Below are 25,030 nucleotides of genomic sequence, written 5' to 3'. Positions count from 1 at the left end.
GGGTGACAGAGCAAGACCCTGTCTCTAACAGGAGAAGCCCAATAGAAGGACTGGAGGTAAAACTGAGAAAATGCCCCACAGAAAAGATAAAAAGGGAGGGCGCGGTGGCCCATGCCTATAATCCCAACACTTTGGGAGGCCAAGGTGGGAAGATCGCTTGAGCTCAGGAGTTTGAGGACAGCCCAGGTAATGTAGTGACACCTGCCTCAAAAAAAAAAAAAAAAAAAAAAAAAAAAAAAAAAATTTTTTTTTTAAATTAGCCAGGCATAGTGGCACACACCTGTAGTCCTAGCTACATTCCAGCCCAGGAGACACAGCGAGATCTTATCAAAAAAGATAAAAGCACAGAGATGGAAAATGGGAGAAAAAACATGAGAAAATCAAAATCAGTCCTGGGAGAAACATGTAAATAACAGGAACTCAAGAAAAACAAAACAGCAGCTATAAAGCAAGCTGAGAGTGTCCTGATTGGAACAGGTTAGAGGCCCCCAGAAAGGATGCCTCCAGGGATGATAATGAAATAAAATCATCTTGGGTTTTCCTACGTAAGAAATATGTGAAATGTGTATTAAGAGGCACCCTTATGAAGGGTATAGGAAGACTTAAAAGTTCCAAAAAAATTAAATAAAAATACAAATGAAGGCCGGGCACGGTGGCTCATGCCTGTTATCCCAGCACTTTGGGAGCCTGAGGCAGGTGGATCACTTGAGGTCAGGAGTTTGAAACTAGCCTGGCCAACATGGTGAAACTCCGTCTCTACCAAAAATACTAAAAAAAAAAAAAAAAAAAAAAAAAAAAAAAATTAGCTGGTGGTGGTGGCAAGTGCCTGTAATCCCAGCTACTCGGGAGGCAGAGGCAGGAGAATCACTTGAACTCAGGAGGTGGAGGCTGCAGTGAGCCGACATCGCACCACTGCACTCCTGCCTGGGTGACAGAGCGAGACTCAGTCTCTAAAACTAAAAAAAGAAAAATAAAATACAAATGAAATAATTATTAACTTCTGGTAGACAGGAGAAGACCTGTGATTCTTTGTCATTACCACTATTATTATCTTTTCATTCAGTGGGGACCAAAATTAGTGGAATAATTTCTAGCCTTGAAGGGAGAGATATACTCTGTTCTGCATCCATTTGTTGATAACCTTTTAGAGAAAGATGATTCCAGAGAAAGTTCAATCCTTTTTTTTTTTTTAAATAAAGGTGGGAAATAAGGTCATCGTCAAGTGTGAAGAAACATCTTATCTTACTAGATGACTTCAAGCACACTACATGGTAAACACATATAGACAATTCCCACTTCTCCTTGTGTATCCAAAGCCCTCCTAATTTCAGTGAACCACATGACCCAGATCCAAAAATGACAACTTACATTCTCTAACAAATTGACTGCTCTACCTCACATTATATCCACATAAAGCATCTTCAAGACTCTGCTATATTACGTCACCTTTTCAGAGGCCTTCTCAGAACATACTACCTAAATTTGGACAATCCACCACACCATCACTATCCCTGACTCCCAACACTCTCTCTACCCACCTTCCCTTGTTACCTCTCTGACACTTACCAACCTCTCATACGCTACATTTTCTACTTTTCTCTTCTCAACCAGAGGGTCAGCTTCATGAATGCAGAAAATCTGGCCTGTTTTAGACTCAGCTATATCCCCAGACCTTAAGTGAGTAGGTACTCAGTAAACATGTGTTGAATGAATGAATGAATGAATGAGGCACCGAATGGCATACTGAACCAAAGTATGAAAATTATTCATTTTCTCCTGTCAAAAGCTGTGTTATTCATCCTCCCTTTTATACTCTTTTGTATCCTTCCTACCCTAATGATGAACTACAGGATATACACTTAAAAGCAGAGGTACTTTATTTCTGTCATATTTTTCTAGACTAGTCAGGGAACCCAGTGTCTTTAGAGGAAAACATATTCTGCTTTCTAGACATCAGACTTATAAAAGATTATCTGCACACAACTCACCCACAATTTTGAACAACCCATGTAATTTTATTTATGAAGTCTTCTCAAGAATTACAGTAAAATGTTTAAGAAAACTGAACAGTTATGTTACTCAATCTTCATGTTATTCCTATGAGATCCTTCACATTTGCTAGGGTAACCAAATTATGGGCTGAAGTTTAATAATGAATGTCCAATTCAGACACACAACAATTCTGACAGTAATTGTCCTCAGTAACCACTAACCCATAATGCATGCTAGATATTCTGGAACGTCGCTTGACTAGATCCCTTTTACTTTAAAATTTTACCTCTTCTCGAAGCTGCCGTTCTCGTTCTTCCTCTAGTTTTTGGATTTCAGCCAATGACAGCGTGGCCTGGGACTGACATGCTGTTGTATTGGACTGCTGGCCCCATGTTGAAGAAGAAGGAAGCTAACAAAAAAGAGAAGGCCAGAAAGTTCATGAAGAAATGTGGACAGGAAACAAAGAAGCAATAATGCATTATGTATACCCAGAACGAATGCATTTCTCTCAACTCCATTTACCACATTAATTCAAATTTCTTTCTTCATTGCTTTTACTTACTATCCTCTCAGCTTCTTTTGCTTAAGTTTTTGTCACTGCTCCAAACCTAAGTTTATTTTAAAACAACTTATAATACACATACACACTTACATTTGATCTACCACTTGGTGACAACAAATTTGTTACATCTGGTACTGACATAAACAGCAATATACAACCATAAAGAGGAGTAAACAAAAGAATCACTAAATTGGCTTAAGGATTTTTTAATTGACGAAAGTGACAAAGGACATGATATGCTGCTGTCCAGTGAAAGCGTTAAGGACATGATTTCTGAGGGTAGCACCATGAGATTTCTCATCTCATGAGAGATGCTGGCATAGTTCTTGATCAGCCTTTATGAAAGGGAGCCACTGTTAACCAGGCTGTAGCTTCTAGTCAGGACCATTAAGCTGCTTTTAATCAATAATTTTATTTTTCCCATCCCTTAAGATTATTGACTAAACTAGAGTATAAATATCTGGGTCTTGAATATTTCAATATTCTCAAAGAGTGATTATTCTCAGAGAATCCCTTGCTCTTCCTGGCCAGAAAAAGATACACTTTTAATACTGAGGCATCAAACAAGTGAATACAATAAAAAAGAAACCTAACCAGACTTAAAAAATGTATTTAATAAAAATAATACATGAACATAGATCAAAACAAATAAAATGCCAAACAATCCCCAAAAGAATGGACCTATAGCAGAAATCTATAACAGTGGATATTGATAGGATAAAAGGTATGAACAGTTTAAACCATCACTGATATTGCCAAACAACTCTTCAAATAAATGTCTTCAACACTACTGAACATAAGCAACCCTTAACATTTTTTGGCCAATATGACAGACAATAGGGCATTTCTCTCAAAATGCACCTGCCCTGGGGTGGGGTAGGGGTGCAGAGGGAAGTTAACAAAGACTGGGGGAGGGAGGTGTTGAGAGGCAAAACTGAGCAAAAATTAACTTTTTCTCCACAGGAAATGACTCATTTGAAGGCACTATCAAGATCAAGTAAGGCAGTAGACCTCAAACTGGCAGCATAACCTGAAGGGACCTTATAAAATGTAGAGGCCCTGGCTCCATCATACCTAATCAATCTTAAGATCAGAAGGGAAGACAGGAGAATCAGCATATTTTAATCATTCTGATGCAGCCAGTAACCACTGATGTTGTCTAAAATCACAGTAGATGTGTCACCCCATGGTAATCAGGAAACAATCTTTCAAGCCCGCTTCAGCAGAACTCAGCCAGCACTGGGAATAGAGGCAGTGCCTCCTGAAATGGCCATCTATCCTCACGGGCACTTCTGAGAATCTTCCTATTGCTGTGCCAAAATATATTTATTCTCTCTCTCCTCCCTGGCCCGACTCTCTATTTCTCTCTATATACACACACATACATATGCATATATATATATATATATATATACACACACACACACACACACAAATACATATACACACACACGATCTTTCTCTAGGTATATATACACAAAAAATATATACTCTATATTTCATAGGTCTGCTCTACAGACCAAACTTAAGTCTTCCTTATATTGACTTATGTCTGCTGATAGCTTTCATTTTCCTTAAGTCTTCTTTGTACATTGGAAATAATATCCTAGAGCTCTTTCAACATTGCCTCATGACACTTACCAGCCCAACCATCACCCTATAATGCCCACTCAGGAGAACTGCAGTGTGTCAATCATGCTTCTCAGAACAAACTTTTGACAAATCAAAAGCAAATACGGACCCCCGAATGCCTAATATCCTTCACTGATTTTTAAAACTATACTCTTCTTGTTCTGCCCTGACATTGCTACCTTACATTTCAACACTGGTTTTGCTTTAAGAAATAACTGTTTCACTGTCAGAATGACAGCATGAGGAGCTGCGTGGACCTGCTCCCTGGCAAAACTGGTGAAAATCATCTTAAAAATAATCATTTAAACTCTCTGGCTGGCAGCAGGGCCTTACACCTGTAATCCCAGCACTTTGGGAGGCCGAGGCGGGCGGATCACTTGAGGTCAGGAGTTTGACATCAGCCTGGCCAACATGGCAAAACCCCATCTCTACTAAAAATAATTAAAAAAAAGTAGCTGGGTGTGGTGGTGCACACCTTTAATCCAGCTACTTGGGAGGCTGAGGCAGGAGGATCGCTTGAACTCAGGAGGCGGAGGTTGCAGTGAGCCGAGATCATGCTACTGCACTCCAGCCTGGGCGACAGAGCCAGACCCTGTCTCAAAAAAATAAATAAAGTCTCTGGAAATACTCCTAAGGGCATACAGCAAATGAAAAAAAAGTTTATTCAAGAATATTTGCTAAAACTCAGTAAGAACAGCAAGAGTTGGTGATACTTAAACCAAGATCTACTCTCCTTCTCTCCTCCCAGCTTAATGAGACAGAAACTCCACTCTAGACTGGTACAGTCAAGACGTGGCTCCCTTCTCCCCTCAGCCATCAGTCAGCAGGCTTTCTTCCTGGGAAAAGCACATCAGTGTGTCTCACCCTGATGCCAGTTACCTGTGACAAATGCTAAGTTCCAAACAAGTGCAACAGATGTGGGGGCTCTCTTCTTGTGCCCAGCCCCACTTATAGGATGGAAACTCTTAACCACAGCAACACCAACACTAGGGCCGTGATCACCAATGCAGCTGGCCAGGCCAAGCCACCAGGAGAGGCAAGCCAAGAAGACCTGAGGCTACTATTCTGCCCACCCTTCAGCAAATGTTAGAGGAAAGCAGATCACCGTGCCCACTTCCAGAGCTGACTGAGAGATTTTTGTCTGAGGGTAGGAGTGTAGGAAACAGGTAGAAAACAGAAAGCTCCAGGTTTCTTCCCAAAAGAACTGACTTTATTTGCAACAGATAGTGGATGAGTTCAAGCCTAATGGTGTTTTCAGAAACAGTAGAAGTTGGGATAAAAGGCAACTGGGAGGAGATTGGTAGATTCATAGGAGATACAGCTAAACTGTAGGAGGCTGCTACCTGATATGAGAAAACTAGTTAAAGAAAACTGGAAGAAATCCTCTCGGAGTCAAAACAAATTTCATATATAGACCTCAGGAGCTATTTCTTCAAAGAAACCTGAATTTAAGCGGGTCAGTCTGTCAGTGTATGCCCCAAGGGATTTTTTTTTTTTTTTTTTTTTTGAGACAGGGTCTCACTCCATCACCCAGGTTGGAGTGCAGTGGTATGATTTTGGCTCACTACAACCTCCGTCTCCCGGGGTCAAGTGATCTTCCCACCTCAGCCTCCCGAGTAGCTGGGACCACAGGCACACATTACCACGCCTGAATAATTTTTTGTATATATATACATATTGTGTGTGTGTGTGTGTGTGTGTTTTGGTAGAGATGGGGTTTCACCATGTTTCCCAGGCTGGTGTGTGTGTGTGGGGTGTGTGTGTGTGTGTGTGTGTGTGTGTGTGTTTCACCATGTTGCCCAGGCTGGTGTGTGTGTATGTGTATTTTGGTGGAGATGGGGTTTCACCATGTTGCCCAGGCTGGTGCGTGTGCGTGTGTGTGTGTGTGTGTGTGTGTGTGTGTGTATTTTGGTAGAGATGGGGTTTCACCATGTTGCCCAGGCTGGTCCTGAATTCCTGAGCTCCAGTGAACCACCAGCCTCCGCCTCCCAAAGTGCTGGGATTATAGGCGTGAGCCACTGCACCCAGCCAAGGACAATTTTAACCCATTTCCCATCTGCCCCGAGAATATTTGCTGGCAGCATGTGCAGCTGCAGCGTTTACCCAGGGCTAACTTGCAGGTTTTTTTTCCTAGATCATTTGGCATCTGTTTTCTGTTCCAACAAGCTGTCCTAACTGCATCAGTGCTGTTTGGATATAATTCTCTGAAAAGCATTAGGACTGTAATCTGAGAGTTATCTCAGGGTCAGCGCTGCAGCCACACGCACCACCAGGGATATTCTCAGGGCAAACGGGAAACGGGTTAAGAACAACAGAGCAATCAGCTAGCAGTAAGTGGAGTGAAACAGCTGAGTGTGGAAAAGACAATTAAAGAGAGCCCTGCCACACCCACTGTCACCTCAGAGTCACTCTGGGCACACCCAGTGCTGTACCCCCAACATGGGCAAGAGCAAAGGCTTCAACATGGTCAGGGGGAGGAGGGGAGAGCTGGACTCCACTAAAATAATCCATCCAGTCACAAAACAAATAAACAAGTAAGAAAATCAAGCTGGGAGGGGCGGGTGGAGATATCCAGAGTTGCTACAAGACATTATCAAAAAGTCCGGCTGCCAATAAAAAATTACGAGACATGCAAGAAACAGGAAAGTATAACCCATATACTGGGGGAAAAAGCAGGCAACAAAAACTGCCTGTGAGAGTGAACAAGATGTCAGATTTCACAAAGACTTCACATATGTTATAAAAGTTGTTCAGGGAACCTAAGGAAGCTATGACTAAAGTAGTAAAGGAAGGTATGATGACAGTGTCACACCAAATAAAGAATACTGATAAAGAGACAGATGATATTTTTTAAAAAACCAAAAGGAAATTCTGGAGTACCAAAGTATAATAACTGAAATTAAAAACTCTGCCCATCAACGGAGGACTGGATAAAGAAAATGTGGTGTTTATATAAAGCATGGAATGCTACTCAGCCACAAAGAAGAATGAAATCTTGTCTTTTACAGCAACACAGATGGAACTGGAGGCTATTGTTCTAAGTAAGGTAACCCAGAAACAGAAAGTCAAATACTGCATGTTCTCACTTATAAGTGGGGGCTAAACAAATAAGCACACAAAGTGGAATAATGGACACTGGAGACCCCCAAAGCTGGGAGAATAGGAGGTGAGTAAGGGTTGAACAATCACCTACTGGGTACGTTGCTCACTATGTAGGAGATAAGTACACGAAAAGCCCGGACTTCACCACTGTGCAATATATGCAATTTAGAAACCTACACTTGCATGCCCTAAATATATATAAAAAATTTTTAGTTAAAAAAAATCACTAGAGGTACACTACAGTATATCTGAACTGGCAAAAGAAAGAAACTTAAAGATAGATCAATACAGATTACACAAAGAACAGAGAATAACATGAAGAAAACTGAAGAGAGCCTTAGAGAAATGAGACACCATTAAGTGCATGAAGTGTATCAACATAAGCATCACTCAAGTGCCTGAAGGAGAGAAAGGAACAGAACATGCAATTGAAGAAATAATGGCTAAAAACTTCTCCAGTTTATGGAAAAACATTAATCTACACATCTAGGAAGCGCCATGAATTCTGAGTAGATTAAACACAAGGAGATCCATAAACAGACATGTCATAGTAAAAATGCTGAAAGCCAGACTCAGTTTGGAAGTTACCTTTTTTCAAGAAGCCTCTCCAAACTTCCCAGATGGACAGTGGTTCTCACATTTTAGAGAGCATGGGTTTGTTTAAATACAAGATTTCTCAGTTCCACCCCTAGAGGTTCTGATTCAATAGGTCTGGGGTGTGAATCTGCACATCTCACAAGTTCCCAAGTGACAGAACTGTGAGAATGACTGACTCCATGCCACCTCTCCCACTATACTCACCATACTATATTCTATTTGCCTGTTTATGTGTCTAACCTGTGAGCTACTTGAAGATAGGGGACACTAAACCTTACTGCTCACTGCAGACCCAGCATGAAGTTATGCACAACCTGCCATAAATCTGCTCCTCCCTTCCCAATTACTCCAATTCCATCAACAGTTCCACTATCTTCTCAGTCACTGAAACTTATTCTGGCAGGCACCCCAGCTTCCACCTTCCTCCCTCAGCTCCAGAGAGTAATTAATTCTTGCTGACTGCTATCAGGCCAGCTCCCTCCTGCTGGCCTCTCCTATTCATTTACACCAGCACCAACACAGCCTCTTTACTAGGCTCCCAGTATTCACTTTCTCCTTATTTTAAAAAAAAAAAAAAAAAAAAAAAGCTTTGAATGCTCTTTAAAACAACACTTTGTATATATCACCTCTTAATGTAACTTTCAATAAATGCCTATGGCCAACTCTGTTTCAAGCCCTATATTCTAGTTCCCATTTACACATCTGAATGTTTACATGCCTATATTTGTAAGTTTGTGAGCTCTCTGGGAGCAACTGCCTTGTCTCATTTATCTTTGTCTCAGCAGTGCTGAACTGGTATGGAATAGGCACTCCAGTGTTTACTGAGCCACATTAAATTTACAAACCAAACAGATTTACTTGTTTTGCCTGCACTGCTGCTCACGTCCTATCCTCTTGTTTACGCCTCTCTCATTTAAATGCCTAATACAAAGTATGTGCATTATATATCTTATTGATGATCAAAAAACCAAAGTAGTGATATTCAATGATAAAGAAAGCACAGGGCACAGTAATCCCGGCACTGGGCAACATGGTGAAACACCATCTCTACTAAAAATATAAAAAACTAGCTGGGCGTGGTGGGGCATGCCTGTAGTCACAGCTACTGGGGAGGCTGAGGTGGGAGGATCATATGAGCTGCCCAAGGAAGTCGAGGTTACAGTGAACCAAGATCGTGCCACTGCACTCCAGCCTGGGTGATGGGAGTGAGACCCAGTCTCAAAAATAAATAAATAATTTAAAATATTTTAATATTAAAGAAAGAAAGTACACTTTTACTGCTACTGGTACAGCCAGCACCTACCTAACTAAAAAATGTTAGCAAGGAGCTCCTAAGGTTGATGCCTCGGGCTTTACCTTCATCTGCGCCAGCTGTTGTTGCTGCTGCTGCTGCTGCAACCTCCGGAGAGCCTCTTGCTGCTGCTGCCTCTGGCGCATTAACTCCTTCTGCCGCTGGACCTCCAGTTCCTTCCTCTTCCGTTCTTCTTCCTCATGCCGGAGTCTGGCTGCCTCCTCTTCCATCCGCAGCCGATTCTCCTCTAATCGACGCTGGGCTTCTTCTTCTTCCCGGGCCCATTTTGCAGCCTCCTCTTCCTTTCCAGAAGGAAAAATTAAAGAGATAAAAATTTTATTAATTGTGGAGGGAAAAAAATCTGACTCACTTTTGAAAGCTTCTGTCAAATGGCTATAGAAATGACAGAGAAAGCGGAAACTCTGTTCATGATAATGCAAGGTAGAAGTAACCTTTCTTTTAAAATATATTTACAGTAGCCACAAAGGCCTGGTATGCTTACAGGATGAAATTTTAATTAAAGGACTGTCACTTTAAACATGTGCAGTCAAAGCCCTGATCTCGAAGCAGCTCACCATCAACTACAGGAAAGTCTCCTGGAAACACTGCTCCAACATGTGAGGTGAGCAAGCCTTTCTGGGTGCTGAGCGCTAAAAGCTACCAATACCTTGTAAGAATGCTGATTACCATGCAAGCACCAGCCAGTTCTGGAACCAAAGCAACTTTCCAAGACCACAGAATTCCATCCCTGGCTCTTGCCCCTTGTGGCCCATAGGCCCTTCAGAACATCTCTCCTCAACCAGTCCTCCACCATTTACTGCATTTGCCCTCACCTGGGCTCATTTTCCTTCTGCTTCCTTCCCTCAAAACCATTCCATTGTGCCCTGCGAAACTCATTTCACTAAGAAATTCTCTTCATCGTTGGAGTCTGTCTGCTGTGCCTGCAATGCTTTGTCTTACCCATATCACATTCCTCTACTTCATTCTCTAAAACGTAGGTCAGATAGAAGTTAGCCACTCGGAGACTCGCCTAGCCTTTAGGAGGTATATTTCACCTTTGCCTTTTGATTAACGTCAACTATACCCTGTCCTTATCTATTTGCTTCTAGTCCACCTATGGCAGCTCCTGTTTCTACCTATCCAATAACCACTACCTTTGTCAGGCTTATTCCTTGCAGACAAAGCCTCCTGCCACATCAGAGGTTTAAAATGTCAGATTTTGCTTTTAAGCTTCCAGTGTAACTAGGGGTAGCCATGTGATCCAACTGGGGTCAAAGAGATGTCTACTGGGAGACCTCTAAGGAAGAAATTCTTCCCAGATAAAAGGAACAAAGCATGAGAGAAGGGCCATTCCCTGTCTGGATACAGGCTGCACACAGTGTGATATCCAAAACTCTTAACCATGACGTGAAACATCTGAACTCAAAAGTCAACACACCAGGAAATGGCAGAGGAGGAGTATGCAAAGGCCGTAAATACTTAATGGCATTCACTGAATCACTGAAGCAAGTGTACAACAGGCTGATGGGCAGACCTCCTTAGAGTGTGAGGCAAAAATTTCATTTATTATTTAAGCCACCTTAGATGGGTATTTTTATTTTGTAGCTGAAAGTATCCTAATGACAGCGCTTACTTCTTGTATATTCATCACACACATGGACTTCTTAAGGACAGAAACAATTTCCTAAAAAGTCTTATACTCCACCAGAAAACAAGCACAATAACTGGCATGTAGTACATTAACTAAACATGTTAACTGTTAAATGAATAAACCAAAGAATGAATCAACACACAATCTAACTTGGAAGCTATCTATCTCTAACAGAATTTAGGTTTCTGAAAAAAAATCTCAATTTAGAACACAGGGAAAAGCAAGCAAAACTCTACATTCTTAAGTGTGGACTCCACAGAGTGACTTCCAAGGAGTCAGTACAGTCCTGACTTATAGTAAGGGGGGAAGTAACTTACAGTGGAGAAACCTGACAAACACTACTTCAGCCAGGTGATCAAGGTCTACATCAGCAGTTCCAAACCATGTTGGCAATGCGGGTACTCCTTGATTTGATGTGATGAAAATGCCACCTTGCCTCTGTGATCTTCCTCCCAAATACCCACAGTCCAGTCTATTCATGAGAAAAACTTCAAATAAATTCCAATCAAGGGGTACCCTATAATATACTAACCAATATTTCTGAAAACTGTCAAAGTCATCAAAAACAAGGAAAGTCTAAGAAACTGTCATAGCCAAGAAGGGCCTAAAGAGACATGACAGCTAAATGTAATATGATATTCTCCTTTTTACAAGTTATTATCTTTTTTTTTTTTTTTTTTTTTTTTTTTTTTTTTTTTTTTGTAGAGACAGGGTCTCGCTATGTTGCTCAGGATGTTCTCGAACTCCTGGCCTCAGCCATCCTTCTGCCTCAGCCTCTTGAGTCGTGGGGATTACAAGTGCTGGCCACTGTGCCCAGCTAATATGATATTCTGAATGGAATCCTGGAACAGAAAAAGGACATTAGGGAAAAGCTTTAAAAATCTCAATAAACAATGGATGTTAGTTAATAATAATGCATTAGCACCAGTTTATTAGTTGTAACAAATGTACCATACTCATGTAAGATATTAATAGCAGGGGAAACTGTGTGCAAGGGGAAATATGGAAGCTCTGTGTATTATATTCCCAGTTTCTCTGAAAATCTAACACTGTTCTAAAAATAAAGTCTACCAATAAAAAAAAACCTATGTTCTTAAACATTAAAATAAAATGATTTGGGGGTTCCAGTTTCTTATAATGACAGAGTACCATGGCTGGACCAACGGTCACACATGTAATTATAAAAGCTGAACTAAACATCAATGAACTAAAAACAAAAAAAAGAACAGGTATACTGAGCCAGGCCCAGTGGTTTGTGCCTGTAATCCCAACTACTAAGGAAGCTGACGCGAGAGGATCACATGAGGCCAGGAATTTGAGATGAGACTGGGCAATACCGTGAGACCCCTGTCTCCAAAAACATAAAGTAAAAATTAGCCAGGCATGGGGCATATGCCTGCAGTCCCAGGTACTTGAGAGGCTGAGATAGGAGGATGGCTTGAGCCCAGGAGTTCAAGGTTGTAGTGAGTTATAATCACACCACTGCACTCCAGCCTGGGCGACAGAGTGGGACGCTGTCAATAAAAATAAATAAATGAATGAATGAATGAATGAACACCAGAGAGAAATCAAAGAAGAGTCTACCTTTCCCTGCCCACCAACTGTCTACTAATCAAAAAGCATAACTTTGAAAAAATAACATGTAAGATTTTTATTTATGTTTTGCCTAAGGGCACTCCCCCATTCACCAGCAAGGGGCTCAAAGTGTTACTAGCAGTTCTGGTGGTCAAAAGAGAGAGTTCTGGGATAGAGAAGCAGACATTAACCTAGGCGGAAAATTTGGAAGGGGGACCATCAGAAGGAAGGGAACCAGAAAAGAGATGAGCCCCCAAATCTGCAGAAATCCTTGGCTGGCTCATAAACTACAGGCATGAAGTAGACCTCGGGATCAAGCTAAAAGGTGCAGCTGGAAGCTGGAAAAACTCAGTAACTGAGATTAGATATTTCTGCTGCTCTACCATAAGTAGGGTGCAATGCTGAAGACTGAATTGACCAAGGTAACTGCCAGCCAGAACTAAACTCTCTCTTTAAAGGGACAAACCAGAATGCATAATCTCTATAATCTACCATTTGGAATGTTCCTTATACAATTTTTTTATTATAAAAATCAGTAGATACACACAAAAATGGAATAAGGAAGAAATATATACCATGCAAACACCAAAGACAACTAGAATGGCAACCTTAATGTCAATTTAATAGACTTTAAGACAAGGAATACAATCAGAGGTAAATAGGAACATTTCGTAACAATAAAAGGTTCACTAAGAAGACAGAACTATATAAATGTATATGCAAGTAATAATAGAGCCTCAAGACACAAGAGCAAATACAAACATCTAAAGGGAGAAATGAACAAATCAAAAACTGCAGTTTCAGATTTTAGCATCTGTTTTCTTAAGATGAAAATGCATGGCTAATTTTGAAAAAATTTTAGCATCTCTCCCAGGAATCAATATAACAATTTGATAAAAATTAAGTAAGGATATAAAATATTTAAATGTTATCAACCACCTTGACCTAATTGTCATTCATGAAACACTACACTCAACAATTGAGAAATACACATTCTTTTCAAATGTAGGAGGCCAGGCTTGGTAGCTCCTGCCTATAATTCTAGCACTTTGGGGGGCTGAGGCAGGAGGGTTGTTTGAGGCCAGGAATTCAAGACCAGCCTGGGCAACACGGCAAGACCCCATCTCTACACACTCTATATATTTTTAAATTTTTTTCCTTTTTTAAAAAACTAGTTAGATTTAGCAGTGGGGGGTTGTATACTAACTTCAGTGACACTAATAATTTTAATAAATTCTGATAACCCACTACCATTAGATCAGCCACAACCCCGCCTCTATAAAAACTTTTTAAAAAATTAGCCATGCATGGTGGTATATGCTTGTAGTTCCAGCTACTCTGGTGGCTGAAATGGGAGAATAGCTTGAACCAAGGAATTCTAGGCTGCAGTGAGCTATGATCACACCATTGTACTTCACTGTGGGCAACACAGTGAGACCTGGACTCAAACAAACAAACAAACAAACAAACAAACCCACCCAGAAATGCACACGGAATAATTCACCAAGACAAGCCATATACTGAACCAAAAAAAAGGTCAATAAATTTTTAAAAATTGGGATCTTACAGATTATGTTCTCTGACTACAACATAATTAAGTTAGAACTAAATATAAGTAAGGGGCTAGGCACCACCGCTCATGCCTGTAATCCCAGCACTTTGGGAGGCCAAGGCGGGCTGACTGCTTGAGCCCGGGAGTTCAAGACCAGAATGGGAAACATGGCGAAACCCTATGTCTTCAAAAACAAAAATTAACCAGGTGTGGTGGCACATATCTGTGGTCCCACCTACTCAGGAGACTGAGGTGAGAGGATCACCTGAGCCCAGGGCGGTAAAGGCTGCAATGAGCTGTGACCATACCACTGTACTCCAGCCCGGGTGACAGAGACCCTCTCTCAAAAAAAAAAGAAAAGGCTTCCAAATACTTGGAAATTAACTAACCCATTCTCAAATAACTCATAAACCAAAGTGGAAATTACAAAAAAATTCAAAAGTGCTTTAAATTAAATAATAATAAAGGCAACATACTAAAAATTGTGACATGTAATTAAAGAAGTGCTCAGAGAGAAATATATTGCTTTACATGTATTTATTAAAAAGGAAGAAAGGTTTAACATTTATTATCTAAATTTTTGTCTTAAGAAACTAGAAAAAGATGCAAATTCAACTCAAAGTAGAAGACAGAAAATAACTGTGTGGCAGGAATCAATGAAAAGATAAGTAACAAAGCCAAAAGTTGGTTCTTTGTTCAATCTTTCAAAAGACTGATAAACGCAACACAAAACTACCAATATGCAGAATAAAAGGAGGACTATTGCTACAGACCAAGCATAAAAAGAATAACAATGAATAAAATTGTGCCATTGAATTTGACAGCTTTGTTAAAAGGACACAGATTACAAACACTGACAAGACAAAACAACCCGATTAGCCACATAATTCAAAGAAACTGAACTTTATAAAAAATCTCTCCACAAAGAAAACATTAGGCTCTGATGGTCTCAATGGTGAACTCTACCAAAGACAAGCATGCCTCAAAGATACTGCAGGTTCAGTACCAGGCTACTGCAATAAAGTGAAGATTGCAATAAAGCAAGTCATACAAAACTTTTGGTTTCCCGGTGCATATAAATGTTTAAAGTAGTCTATTAGGTATTTAACCACATTATGTCTTAAAAAACAATGTCTATACCTTGAAAATCCCAAGGGCCCTAGGATTTTCAGAATGGTAAATGAGCACTGGCTTCAACTTAGTCACCAGCTACATTAGCCCCTAACAAGAGAGTCAGCCTGTCCTTTGAGGCTTTGAGGCCAGGCACTGACTTGTCCTTTCTAGCTATGAAAGTCCTAGATGATATCTTCTTTTATTAGAAGGCTGTTTCACCTACATTGAAAATCTGCTGCTTAAAAAAATGCAACAATCATCTGAGCTTTCAGAGAGTTGTATTCTTTTTTGATGGTCTTGGCTTGATGTTGATGGCTGCTGATCAGGGTGGTGGTTGCTGAAGGCTGGGATGACTGCAGCAATTTCTTAAAATAAGACATCAGTGAAGTCTGCTGCACTGACTGACTCTAATTTCTATGAAAGATTTCTCTGCAGTATGTGATGCTGTTTGATAGCATTTTATCTAGGGTAGAACTTCTTTCAAAATTGCAGTCAATCATATCCTTTGCCCACTTTTTGATGGGGTTGTTTTTTTCTTGTAAATTTGTTTAAGTTCTTTGTAGATTCTGGATATTAGCCCTTTGTCAGATGGGTAGATTGCAAAGATTTTTCTCCCATTCTGTAGGATGCCTGTTCACTCTGATGATAGTTTCTTTTGCTGTGCAGAAGCTCTTTAATTAGATACCATTTGTCTATTTTGGCTTTTGTACATTTCTCAAAAGAAGACATTTATACAGCCAACAGACATACGAAAAAATGCTCATCATCACTGGTCATCAGAGAAATGCAAATCAAAACCACAATGAGATACCATTTCACGCCAGTTAGAATGGCAATCATTAAAAAGTCAGGAAAACAATAGATGCTAGAGAGGATGTGGAGAAATAGGAATGCTTTTACATTGTTGGTGGGAGTGTAAATTAGTTCAACCATTGTGGAAGACAGTGTGGCAATTCCTCAAGGATCTAGAACTAGAAATACTATTTGACCCAGCGATCCCATTACTGGGTATATACCCAAAGGATTATAAATGATGCTACTATAAAGACATATGCACACATATGTTTACTGAGGCACTATTCAGAATAGCAAAGAATTGGAACCAACTCAAATGTCCATCAGTGATAGACTGGATTAAGAAAATGTGGCACATATACACCATGGAATACTATGCAGCCATAAAAAAGGATGAGTTCATGTCCTTTGCAGTGACATGGATGAAGCTGGAAATCATCATTCTAAGCAAACTATCACAAGGATGGAAAACCAAACACCACATGTTCTCACTCACAGGTGGGAGTTGAACAACGAGAACACATGGACACAGGGCAGGGAACATCACACACCAGGGCCTGTCGAGGGGTGGGGGGCTGGGGGACGGATAGCATTAGGAGAAATACCTAATGTAAATGATGAGTTGATGGGTGCAGCAAACCAACATGGCACACGTATACCTATGTAACAAACCTGCACGCTGTGCACATGTACGCTAGAACTTAATTAAAAAAAAAAGTTGGAGTCAATCTCTCAAACCCTGCCACTGCTTTATCAACTAAGTTTATGTAATATTCTAAATCCTTTGTTGTCATTTCAACAATGTTCACGACATCTTCACCAGGTGTAGATGCCATCTTAAGAAACTACTTTATTTGCTTATGGAAAGTAGTTGCTTCCATAAGAAGCAACTGCTGACACATCAAACTTTACCATGAGATTACAGCAATTCAGTCACATCTTCAGGCTCTACTTCTGATTCTAGTTCTCTTGCTATTTCCACCACATCCGCAGTTACTTCCTCCACTGAAGTCTTGAACCCCTCACAGTCACCCATGAGGGTGGGAATCAACTTTTTCCAAACTCCTGTTAATGTTGACATTTTGACTTCCTCTCATGAATCACTAATGTTCTTTAATGGCATCTGGAATGGCGAATCCTTTCCAGAAGGTTTTCAATTTACTTTGCCCAGATCCATCAGAAGAATCACTACCCATGGTACACAGAGCATTATGAAGTATGTTTCTTAAATAATGACACTTGAACATCAAAATTAATCCTTGATCCACAGGCTGCAGAATGAATGTTATGTTGGCATGGATGAAAACAACATTAATTTCCTTGTACATCTCCATCAGAGCTCTTGGATGACTAGGGGCATTGTCAATGAGCAGTAATATTTTGAAAGGAGCAGTAGGTCTTCAACAGTGAGTTTAAAATATTCAATATACCACATCGTAAACAGATGTGCTGTCATCCAGGCTTTGCTGTTCCATGTATACAGCACAGGCAGAGTAGATTTAGTATAATTCTTAAGGACCCTAGGATTTTCAGAATGGTAAATGAGCATTGGCTTCAATTTTAAGTCACCAGCTAGCTGCATTAGCCCCTAACAAGAGAGTCAGCCTGTCCTTTAAAGCTTTGAAGCCAGGTACTGACTTCTCCTCTCTAGCTATGAAAGTCCTAGATAATATCTTCTTCTATTAGAAGGCTGTTTCATCTATACTGAAAATATGTTGCTTAGTGCAACCACCTTCATCAATGATCTTAAGCAGGGCTTCTGGATAACTTGCTGCAGCTTCTACATCAGCACTAGCTGCTTCACATTGTGCTTTTATTTTATGGAAATAGCTTCTTTCCTTAAACTTCACGAACCAACCGCTGCTAGCTTCAAATTTTTCTTCTTCAGCTTCATCACCTCTCTCGGCTTTCACAGAATTGAAGAGAGTTTTACGGCCTTGTTCTGGATTAGGCTTTGGCTTAAGGGAATGTTGCAGCTGGTCTGATCTTCTATCCAGACCACTAAAACTATCTCCATATCAGCAACAAGGCTGTTTGGCTTTCTTGTCATTCATGTGTTCACTGGAGTAGCACTTTTAATTTTCTTCAGTAACTATTCCTTTGCATTTACAACTTAGCTAACTGGCACAGGGGGTCCTAGCCTTTGGCCTATCTCGGCTTCTGACATGCCTTCCTCACTAAGCTTAATCATTTCTAGCATTCAATTTAAAGTGTGAGACATGACTCTTCCTTTCACTTAAACCCTTAGAGGCCATTGTAGGGTTATTATTTGGCCTAATTTCAATAATAATGTGTCTCAGCGAATAGGGAGGTCCAAGGAGAGGAAGAGAGACAGGGAACAGCCAGTCAGTAGTCAGAACATATATAATAGGTATATATTAAGTTTGCTGCCTTATGTGGGCACAGTTCATGGCATTCCACAACAATTTCAATAGTGACATCAAAAATCACTTATTACAGATCACCGTAACAGATATAATAGTAAAAAAAATCTGAAACATTGCAAGAATTACTGAAGTGTGACACAGAGACAAAGTGAGCACATGCTGCTGGCCAACAGACTTGCTCGATGCAGGGATGCCACAAGCCCTTCAATTCGTAAAAAATGAAATACGTGCAAAGCACAAGAAAGTGAAGCACAATAAAATGAGGTATGCCTGTATTCAATGAAGAAATAATTCCAATCTTACACAAACTTTTTCAGAAAACAATGAAAGTATCACATTCCAATTTAAGAGGCCGGTATAAACCTAACGCCAAAAGGGGACAAAAGCATTACAAGACAATTATAGGTCAGGTGTGGTGGCTCGCTCCTGTAATCCCACCACTTTGGGAGGCTGCGACAAGAAAACTGCTTGAGTTCAGGAATTCAAGATCAGCCTGGGCAACACAACAAGACCACATATCTCTACAAAAAATAAAAAAATTAGCCAGGCGTGGTGGCATGAGCATGTGGCCCAAGCTACTGAGGTGGCTGAGGTGGGAGGCTTGATTGAGCATGGTAGGTTGAGGCTGTAGTGAGCCAAGACTGCAGCCTGGGTGACAGGGTGAGACCATCTCAATAAAAAAAAAAGAAAAGAAAAAAGAAAGGAAAAAGAGAAAGAAAATTGTAGACCTCTCTCTCTCTCATGAACACAGATGCAAATATTCTTAACAAAACAGTACCAAATTAGGTTAACATATGTATCAAGTAGGGTGGTAATCCAGGAACACAAAGTTGACTTAACCTTCAAACCTCAGTTATTAATAACTCAGTTATTAATATTAATATTAATTCACCATGAGCAGAATGAAAAAACTAAATGATCATCAATCAATGCAGATAAAACATTTTACAACCTCAATATCTATTCATTGAAAAACTTTCAGTAAACTAGGACTGGAAAGAAACTTCTTCAGTTGGATAATGGATACCTATGAAAAACTATCAATATATTTAATGGTGAAATACCAGACATTTTCTCCTCAATACTGGAAATAAGGCTATTATACATTTTAACCACTTCTATCCAAGGTTGGAAAGGAAGAATTAAAACTGCTCCAATTTATCAATAAGATTCCACAGAAAATCCTAAGGAATCAACAAAAATACTATTAGAGGTAGTAAGTTGAGTTTCACAAGGTGTCAGAATATAAGATCTATATATGAAAACCAATCAATTCCATTTCTATACAGAACTGGAAAAGACAGAGTCTTGCCCTGTCGCCCAGGCTGGAATGTAGGGGTGCCTCGGCTCACTGCAACCTCTGCCTCCCACGTTCAAGCAATTCTCCTGCCTCTGCCACCCAAGTAACTGGGATTACAGGTGCGTGCCACCACGCCCAGCTAATTTTTGTATTTTTAGTAGAGACAGGGTTTCACCCTGTTGGCCAGGCTGGTCTCGAACTCCTGACCTCGTGATCTGCCCGCCTTGGCCTCCCAAAGTGCTGGGATTACAGGCATGAGCCACTGCACCCAGCCTGCTGGAAAATAAACTTTTAAAATTCCATTTATAATAGCAAAAAAGAAAAAAATCAATTTTTTAAAGATGTACATAACCTGTATAATGGAAACAAAATGGTACTGAGAAAAAACAAGGAAAACATAAACAAATGGAAAGATATACCATGTTCATTGCCTGGAAGACTCAGTATATCTTAAAATGTGAATTCTCTTCAATTTAGATTCCACACAATCCAAATCATAACCACAGCAGGCTTTTACATAGAAATTAAGAAGATAATTTTAAATTTTAATAGGAAGGCGAAAGATCTTCGTCAAGCAGTCTTGAATAAAAAGGCAAAGCTGGAAGACATACTGACTTACTTCTAGTTACTATAAAGGTACAGTAGTAATCAAATCAGTGCGTACTCATTTAAGGACAGGCAAACTTATCAGTGGAACAAAAGGGAAGAGTCCAGTAAAAAAAAAAAACAACACAAAAAAACATATTTATACAACTGACTTTGACAAAAGCATCAAAAATTCAATAGAAAAAGTAAAGACTTTGCAAAAACAGGCACTGGAACAACCCATACCTCATATCACACAGAAAAAACAATTCAAACTATTTGTAAAACCAAAACTATAAAGCTTTAAAAAAAATACAGGAGATATTTTAATAACCTGTGGGTTGGCAAATATTTCTTACATAGAAACAAAAAAACACTAATAAAAGACAAATTTAATAGGATTTCATCAAAATTAAAAATCTCTTATCAAAAGATCCCCTAAGAAAGTAAATAGACATGCTATAGCCTGGAGGAAAGTATGCACAACATTTATCTAACAAAGGACACGTACTGAGAATATAAGGAATCCATACTAAAAGTAAGAGCTAAAAGTATACAACTTGTAAGAGAAAAAATAGATAAATTGGACATTACTGGCCAGGCGCGGTGGCTCATGCCTCTACCCAACACTTTAGGAGGCCAAGGCAAGCGATCACCTGAGGTCAGGAGTTCAAGACCAGCCTGGCCAATATGGCGAAACCCTATCTCCATCAAAAATACAAAAACGAGCCAAGCGTGGCAGTACATGCCTGTAGTCCCAGCTACTCGGGAGGCTGAAGCAGAACTGCCTGAACCTGGGAGGCAGAGGCTGCAGTGAGCCAAGATCGCACCACTGCGCTCCAGCCTGGGCAACAGAGCGAGACTTTGTCTTAAAATAAGAAAGTAAATAAAATAAAAAGATAAATTGGACGTTATCAAAGTGAAAAATTTACGTGTTTCAAAGAACACTGTCAAGAAAGCAAAAAGACACACCTGTAATCCCAGCATTTCAGAGGCTGAGGCAGGCAGATCATTTGAGGCCAGGAGGTGAGACCAGCCTGCCAACAAGGCAAAACCCCATCTCTATTAAAAACACAAAAGAATTAGCCAGACGTGGTGATGCTTGCCTGTAGTCCCAGGTACTTGGGAGGCTTAGACATGAGAATCGCTTGAACTGGGGAAGTGGAGGTTGTGGTGAGCCAAGATCGCGCCACTGCACACCAGCCTGGGCAAGAGTGAGGCTCTTGATCTCCAAAAAAAAAAAGAAGAAAAAAAGAAACCAAAAAGAGAATACAAAGCCCAGAAATAAATCCATACATTTACGCTCATTAACATAGATGCCAAAAACATACAATGGGGAAAGAACAGTCTCTTTAATAAATGGTGGTGGGAAAACTAGATATCCATAGGCAAAAGAATGAAATCACAGCCTCATCTCATACCATACATGAAAATCATTATGTTAGAAATTATTGCTGGGTGATGGCTGGGCGCAGTGGCTCATGCCTGTAATCCCAGCACTTTGGGAGGCCGAGGCGGGTGGATCATGAGGTCAGGAGATTGAGACCACCCTGGCTAACACAATGAAACTACGTCTCTACTAAAAATACAAAAAATTAGCCAGGCGTGGTAGTGGGCGCCTGTAGTCCCAGCTACTCGGGAGGCTAAAGCAGGAGAATGGCATGAACCCAGGAGGCGGAGCTTACAGTGAGCCAAGATTATGCCACTGCACTCCAGCCTGGGCGACAGAGCGAGACTCATCTTAAAAAAAAAAAAAAAAAAAAAAATTGCTGGGTGATTTATGGGCATTTGTTGTACTATTCTGCTTCAGTTTGAAACTTGCTTTAAAAAAATCATGTATTTTACAACATTTCCACTACATAGCTGAGCAAAAACCAGAAAGATAAGACAAATTTTATTTTTCCTCTAGAAAATAGGTTTTCATTTGAAGAAATTTAGACAGAAGTAATAAGAGCCAGTTAGGTTTCTTTTGGTAATTTTCAGCAACCTGAAAAAATTTTAGATAGGCGATCTTAATGTCCTAATATTTTCTAAATCACTAATTCCCAGCTTCAAAGGAAGAATTAGAAGACAAAACCATCTGGTCACCTGTTTGCGTAACAATTCTTCCTGCTTCCGCCTTTCTTCCTCTTCTCTTCTCCTCTCTTCCAGTCTTCTAAGAGCTTCTTCTTGCTGCTGTCTTTCTTCCTCTTCTCGCTGTCGCCTTAATGCAATTTCTTGTTCCCGCTGGCGACGCAGAGCCTCTTCCTAAGGAAAAAAGATGGAGGGTGGGGGGTGGGGGAGGGACTCAGGTCTATCATTCAATTTCTTATGTCATATTTGGAAAGTAATAGGCTATCTGCTAAGACTCTGTTAAACAGTAAACATAAAAGTAATCACGATCTGGAGTAAAAAGTATACATGTAAACGGGGAACTGGACACATTACAATAAAAAGAAAATTGAATTTAAAATATTAGTAGTTAAATTACAATAAACTGTGAAGTCTATCCTGTTTTCTATATTAGCTATATCATTTACTGATTAACCACAGAAAGAGCTACATTAGAATTATAGCTCTGGTTTCTCCATTGGTATCTTTAATCCCTATTTTTTTAATCAACTGGGAACTTAAGGCATAGAGAGGGCAAATCAACATGGCCACCAAAAATTTGGGGTAAGATAAGTTCTCCCAGTCAGAAGTACTGAGTAAAGCCATGTGTCCCAGAACATGTTCTGAAGATCAAAAGTCCCACCAATACTATTAAGTATTACACAGAAAGAGGTCCCATTGTTGAGATCATTTATAGAAAACTGAGCAACACAGAACTAAACATACCTTTTTACTGCAATAATTCTTAGAGCCTCTATATGCTGCGGTATAGTGTAACTCTAAGAATTAACAGTAGTTCTCATTTCATCTCAGCATGGATCTTTTTTGTTTTTCACAGAGCACCTCTTGGGGCCAAAAGGTAGGAAACAAGTGGTAAAGGCTAGACTGTGGGGCTATTAAGAGAGTAGATGCTTTCAAGTGAAGCTAGGAAAACCCCAATGGAAAAATGAGCCAAGCACATGAATGGTGAATTCCCCCTGATAACAACAACAACAACAACAAAAGACTAAAAAACATTAAAAGTGTATACCTCACTGGTTATAAATCCTTAAGCAAAGACTTAGCTACAAGGACTTTCATTCAAACACTTACCTAACAGTGAAGAACTGGAAACAACCCTCATGTCCAACAATAGGGAATTGGTCAACTTATTATAATTTACTTATAAAACGAAATTTAATACAGCTAGCAAATATGATGATGTAGATTTTTAGATACACATTCGACATGGAAAGATGACATAATTCATGTCAAAAGGAGGGTTATAAAACACAAGTACAAATAATATACACCTCCAGCCTGGGTGACAGAGTGAGACTCTGTCTCCAAAAAAATAAAAAGAAGAAACCAAAAAGAGAATACAAACCCCAGAAATAAATCCACACACTTATATTCAATTGATTTTTGACATAGATGCCACAAACACACAATGGGGGAAAGGACAGTCTCTTTAATAAATGGTGGTGGGAAAAACTGGCTATCTATAGGCAGAAGAATGAAGTCAGACCCTCACCTCACACCATATACAAAAATCATTACATTCAAAATTATTGCTGGGTGATTTCTGTCTAAATTTCTTCAAATGAAAACATACTTTCTAGGGGAAAAATAAAATATGTCTTATCTTTCTGGTTTCTGCTCAGCTATATAGTGGAAAATGTTGTAAAGCAAATATATGTGTAGAGTTTCTTTTGCTCCCTATTTAGAAACACTAAAATAGAGAGAAAAGGTTCATTAAGGGAAAGAATAAAGAGAAGCCAGAGGTCTTAGCCAAAGATACTTTTTTAAAGTACATTTGAATGGTCAATAAGCATGTGAAAAGATGCCCAACAACACTAATCATTAGGGAAATGTAAATCAAAACCACAATGAAATATCACTTGATGCCCATTAAAAATGTCATTATCAAAAAGAAACAAAGCAAAACCAAAAAAATAAAATAAAATAACAAGTGTTGGTGAGAATGTGGAGACACTGGAACGGCTGTGCACTGCCAGTAGGAATATAAAGTGGTACAGCAGCCGTGGGAAACAATACGGCAGTTCTTCAAAAAATTCAAAAGAGAATGACCATATGATCCAGCAATTCCACTTCTAGGTGTATACACAAAAGTGTTGAAAGCAAGGACTCAAACAGGTATCTATACACCCATGTTCACAGCAGCATTATTCACAATAGCTAAAACGTGGAAGTCATCTAAATGTCCATCAACAAAGGAATGGATAAACAAAATAGGAATGGATAAACACACAATGGAATATTATTCAACCTTTATAAGAAAGGAAATTCTGATATATGCTACAATATGAATAAACCTTAAGTGAAATAAGCCCAACACAAAAGGACAAATACTGTATAATTCTACTTACATAAGAAATTGAGTTAGTTTAAATTCAGACACAGAAAGAAGAATGGTGCTTACTCGGAGCTATGGGACGGAGGGAGTGGGGCTCCTTGTTTAATGGATATGCAGTTTCAGTTTGCAAAGTTGGAGAAGTTCTACAGACACGTTTGTGAGGGCTGCACAGCAATGTGAATGAATATACTTAACAACACTGAAAGCACACTTAAAATGGTAAATTTTATGTTATGTATATGTTAGCACAATTTTTTTAAAGACCATGTAACTTTTAAAATTTGACATTTAATGCTGCACATCAGTTACTTTCTCATTGTTTTTAGACACAAAGACAGAACTTCTGAAATCTAACTGGTTTATAAAACTCTAGGAAATATGCAAAGAAAATCAATTCCAGTGGTTTATTAGGACTGAAGAATATCCCTACAGTGGGTTGTTGGTGGAAA

General features: G+C 39.6%; 1 protein-coding gene across 32 annotated transcripts in view; it reads right to left on the bottom strand.

The window, feature by feature from the left end:
• GIGYF2 (GRB10 interacting GYF protein 2) overlaps positions 1-25,030 on the bottom strand; it is a 163,350-nt gene that overhangs the window by 17,133 nt on the left and 121,187 nt on the right. For all 32 annotated transcript variants that reach the window (XM_063645250.1, XM_063645256.1, XM_063645262.1 and 29 more), the window contains 3 exons: positions 22,223-22,381; positions 9,242-9,478; positions 2,279-2,401 (listed from right to left, as the gene is read on the bottom strand). In XM_063645250.1, coding sequence (XP_063501320.1) covers positions 2,279-2,401; positions 9,242-9,478; positions 22,223-22,381 — 519 coding nt within the window. The remainder of the gene's footprint in view (positions 1-2,278; positions 2,402-9,241; positions 9,479-22,222; positions 22,382-25,030) is intronic.

Source organism: Symphalangus syndactylus, chromosome 8 (assembly GCF_028878055.3).
Source record: "Symphalangus syndactylus isolate Jambi chromosome 8, NHGRI_mSymSyn1-v2.1_pri, whole genome shotgun sequence".
Lineage (NCBI taxonomy): Eukaryota > Metazoa > Chordata > Mammalia > Primates > Hylobatidae > Symphalangus > Symphalangus syndactylus.
The sequence above is the reverse complement of the archived record's forward strand: the minus strand, read 5'-3'. Positions and strand labels throughout refer to the sequence as shown.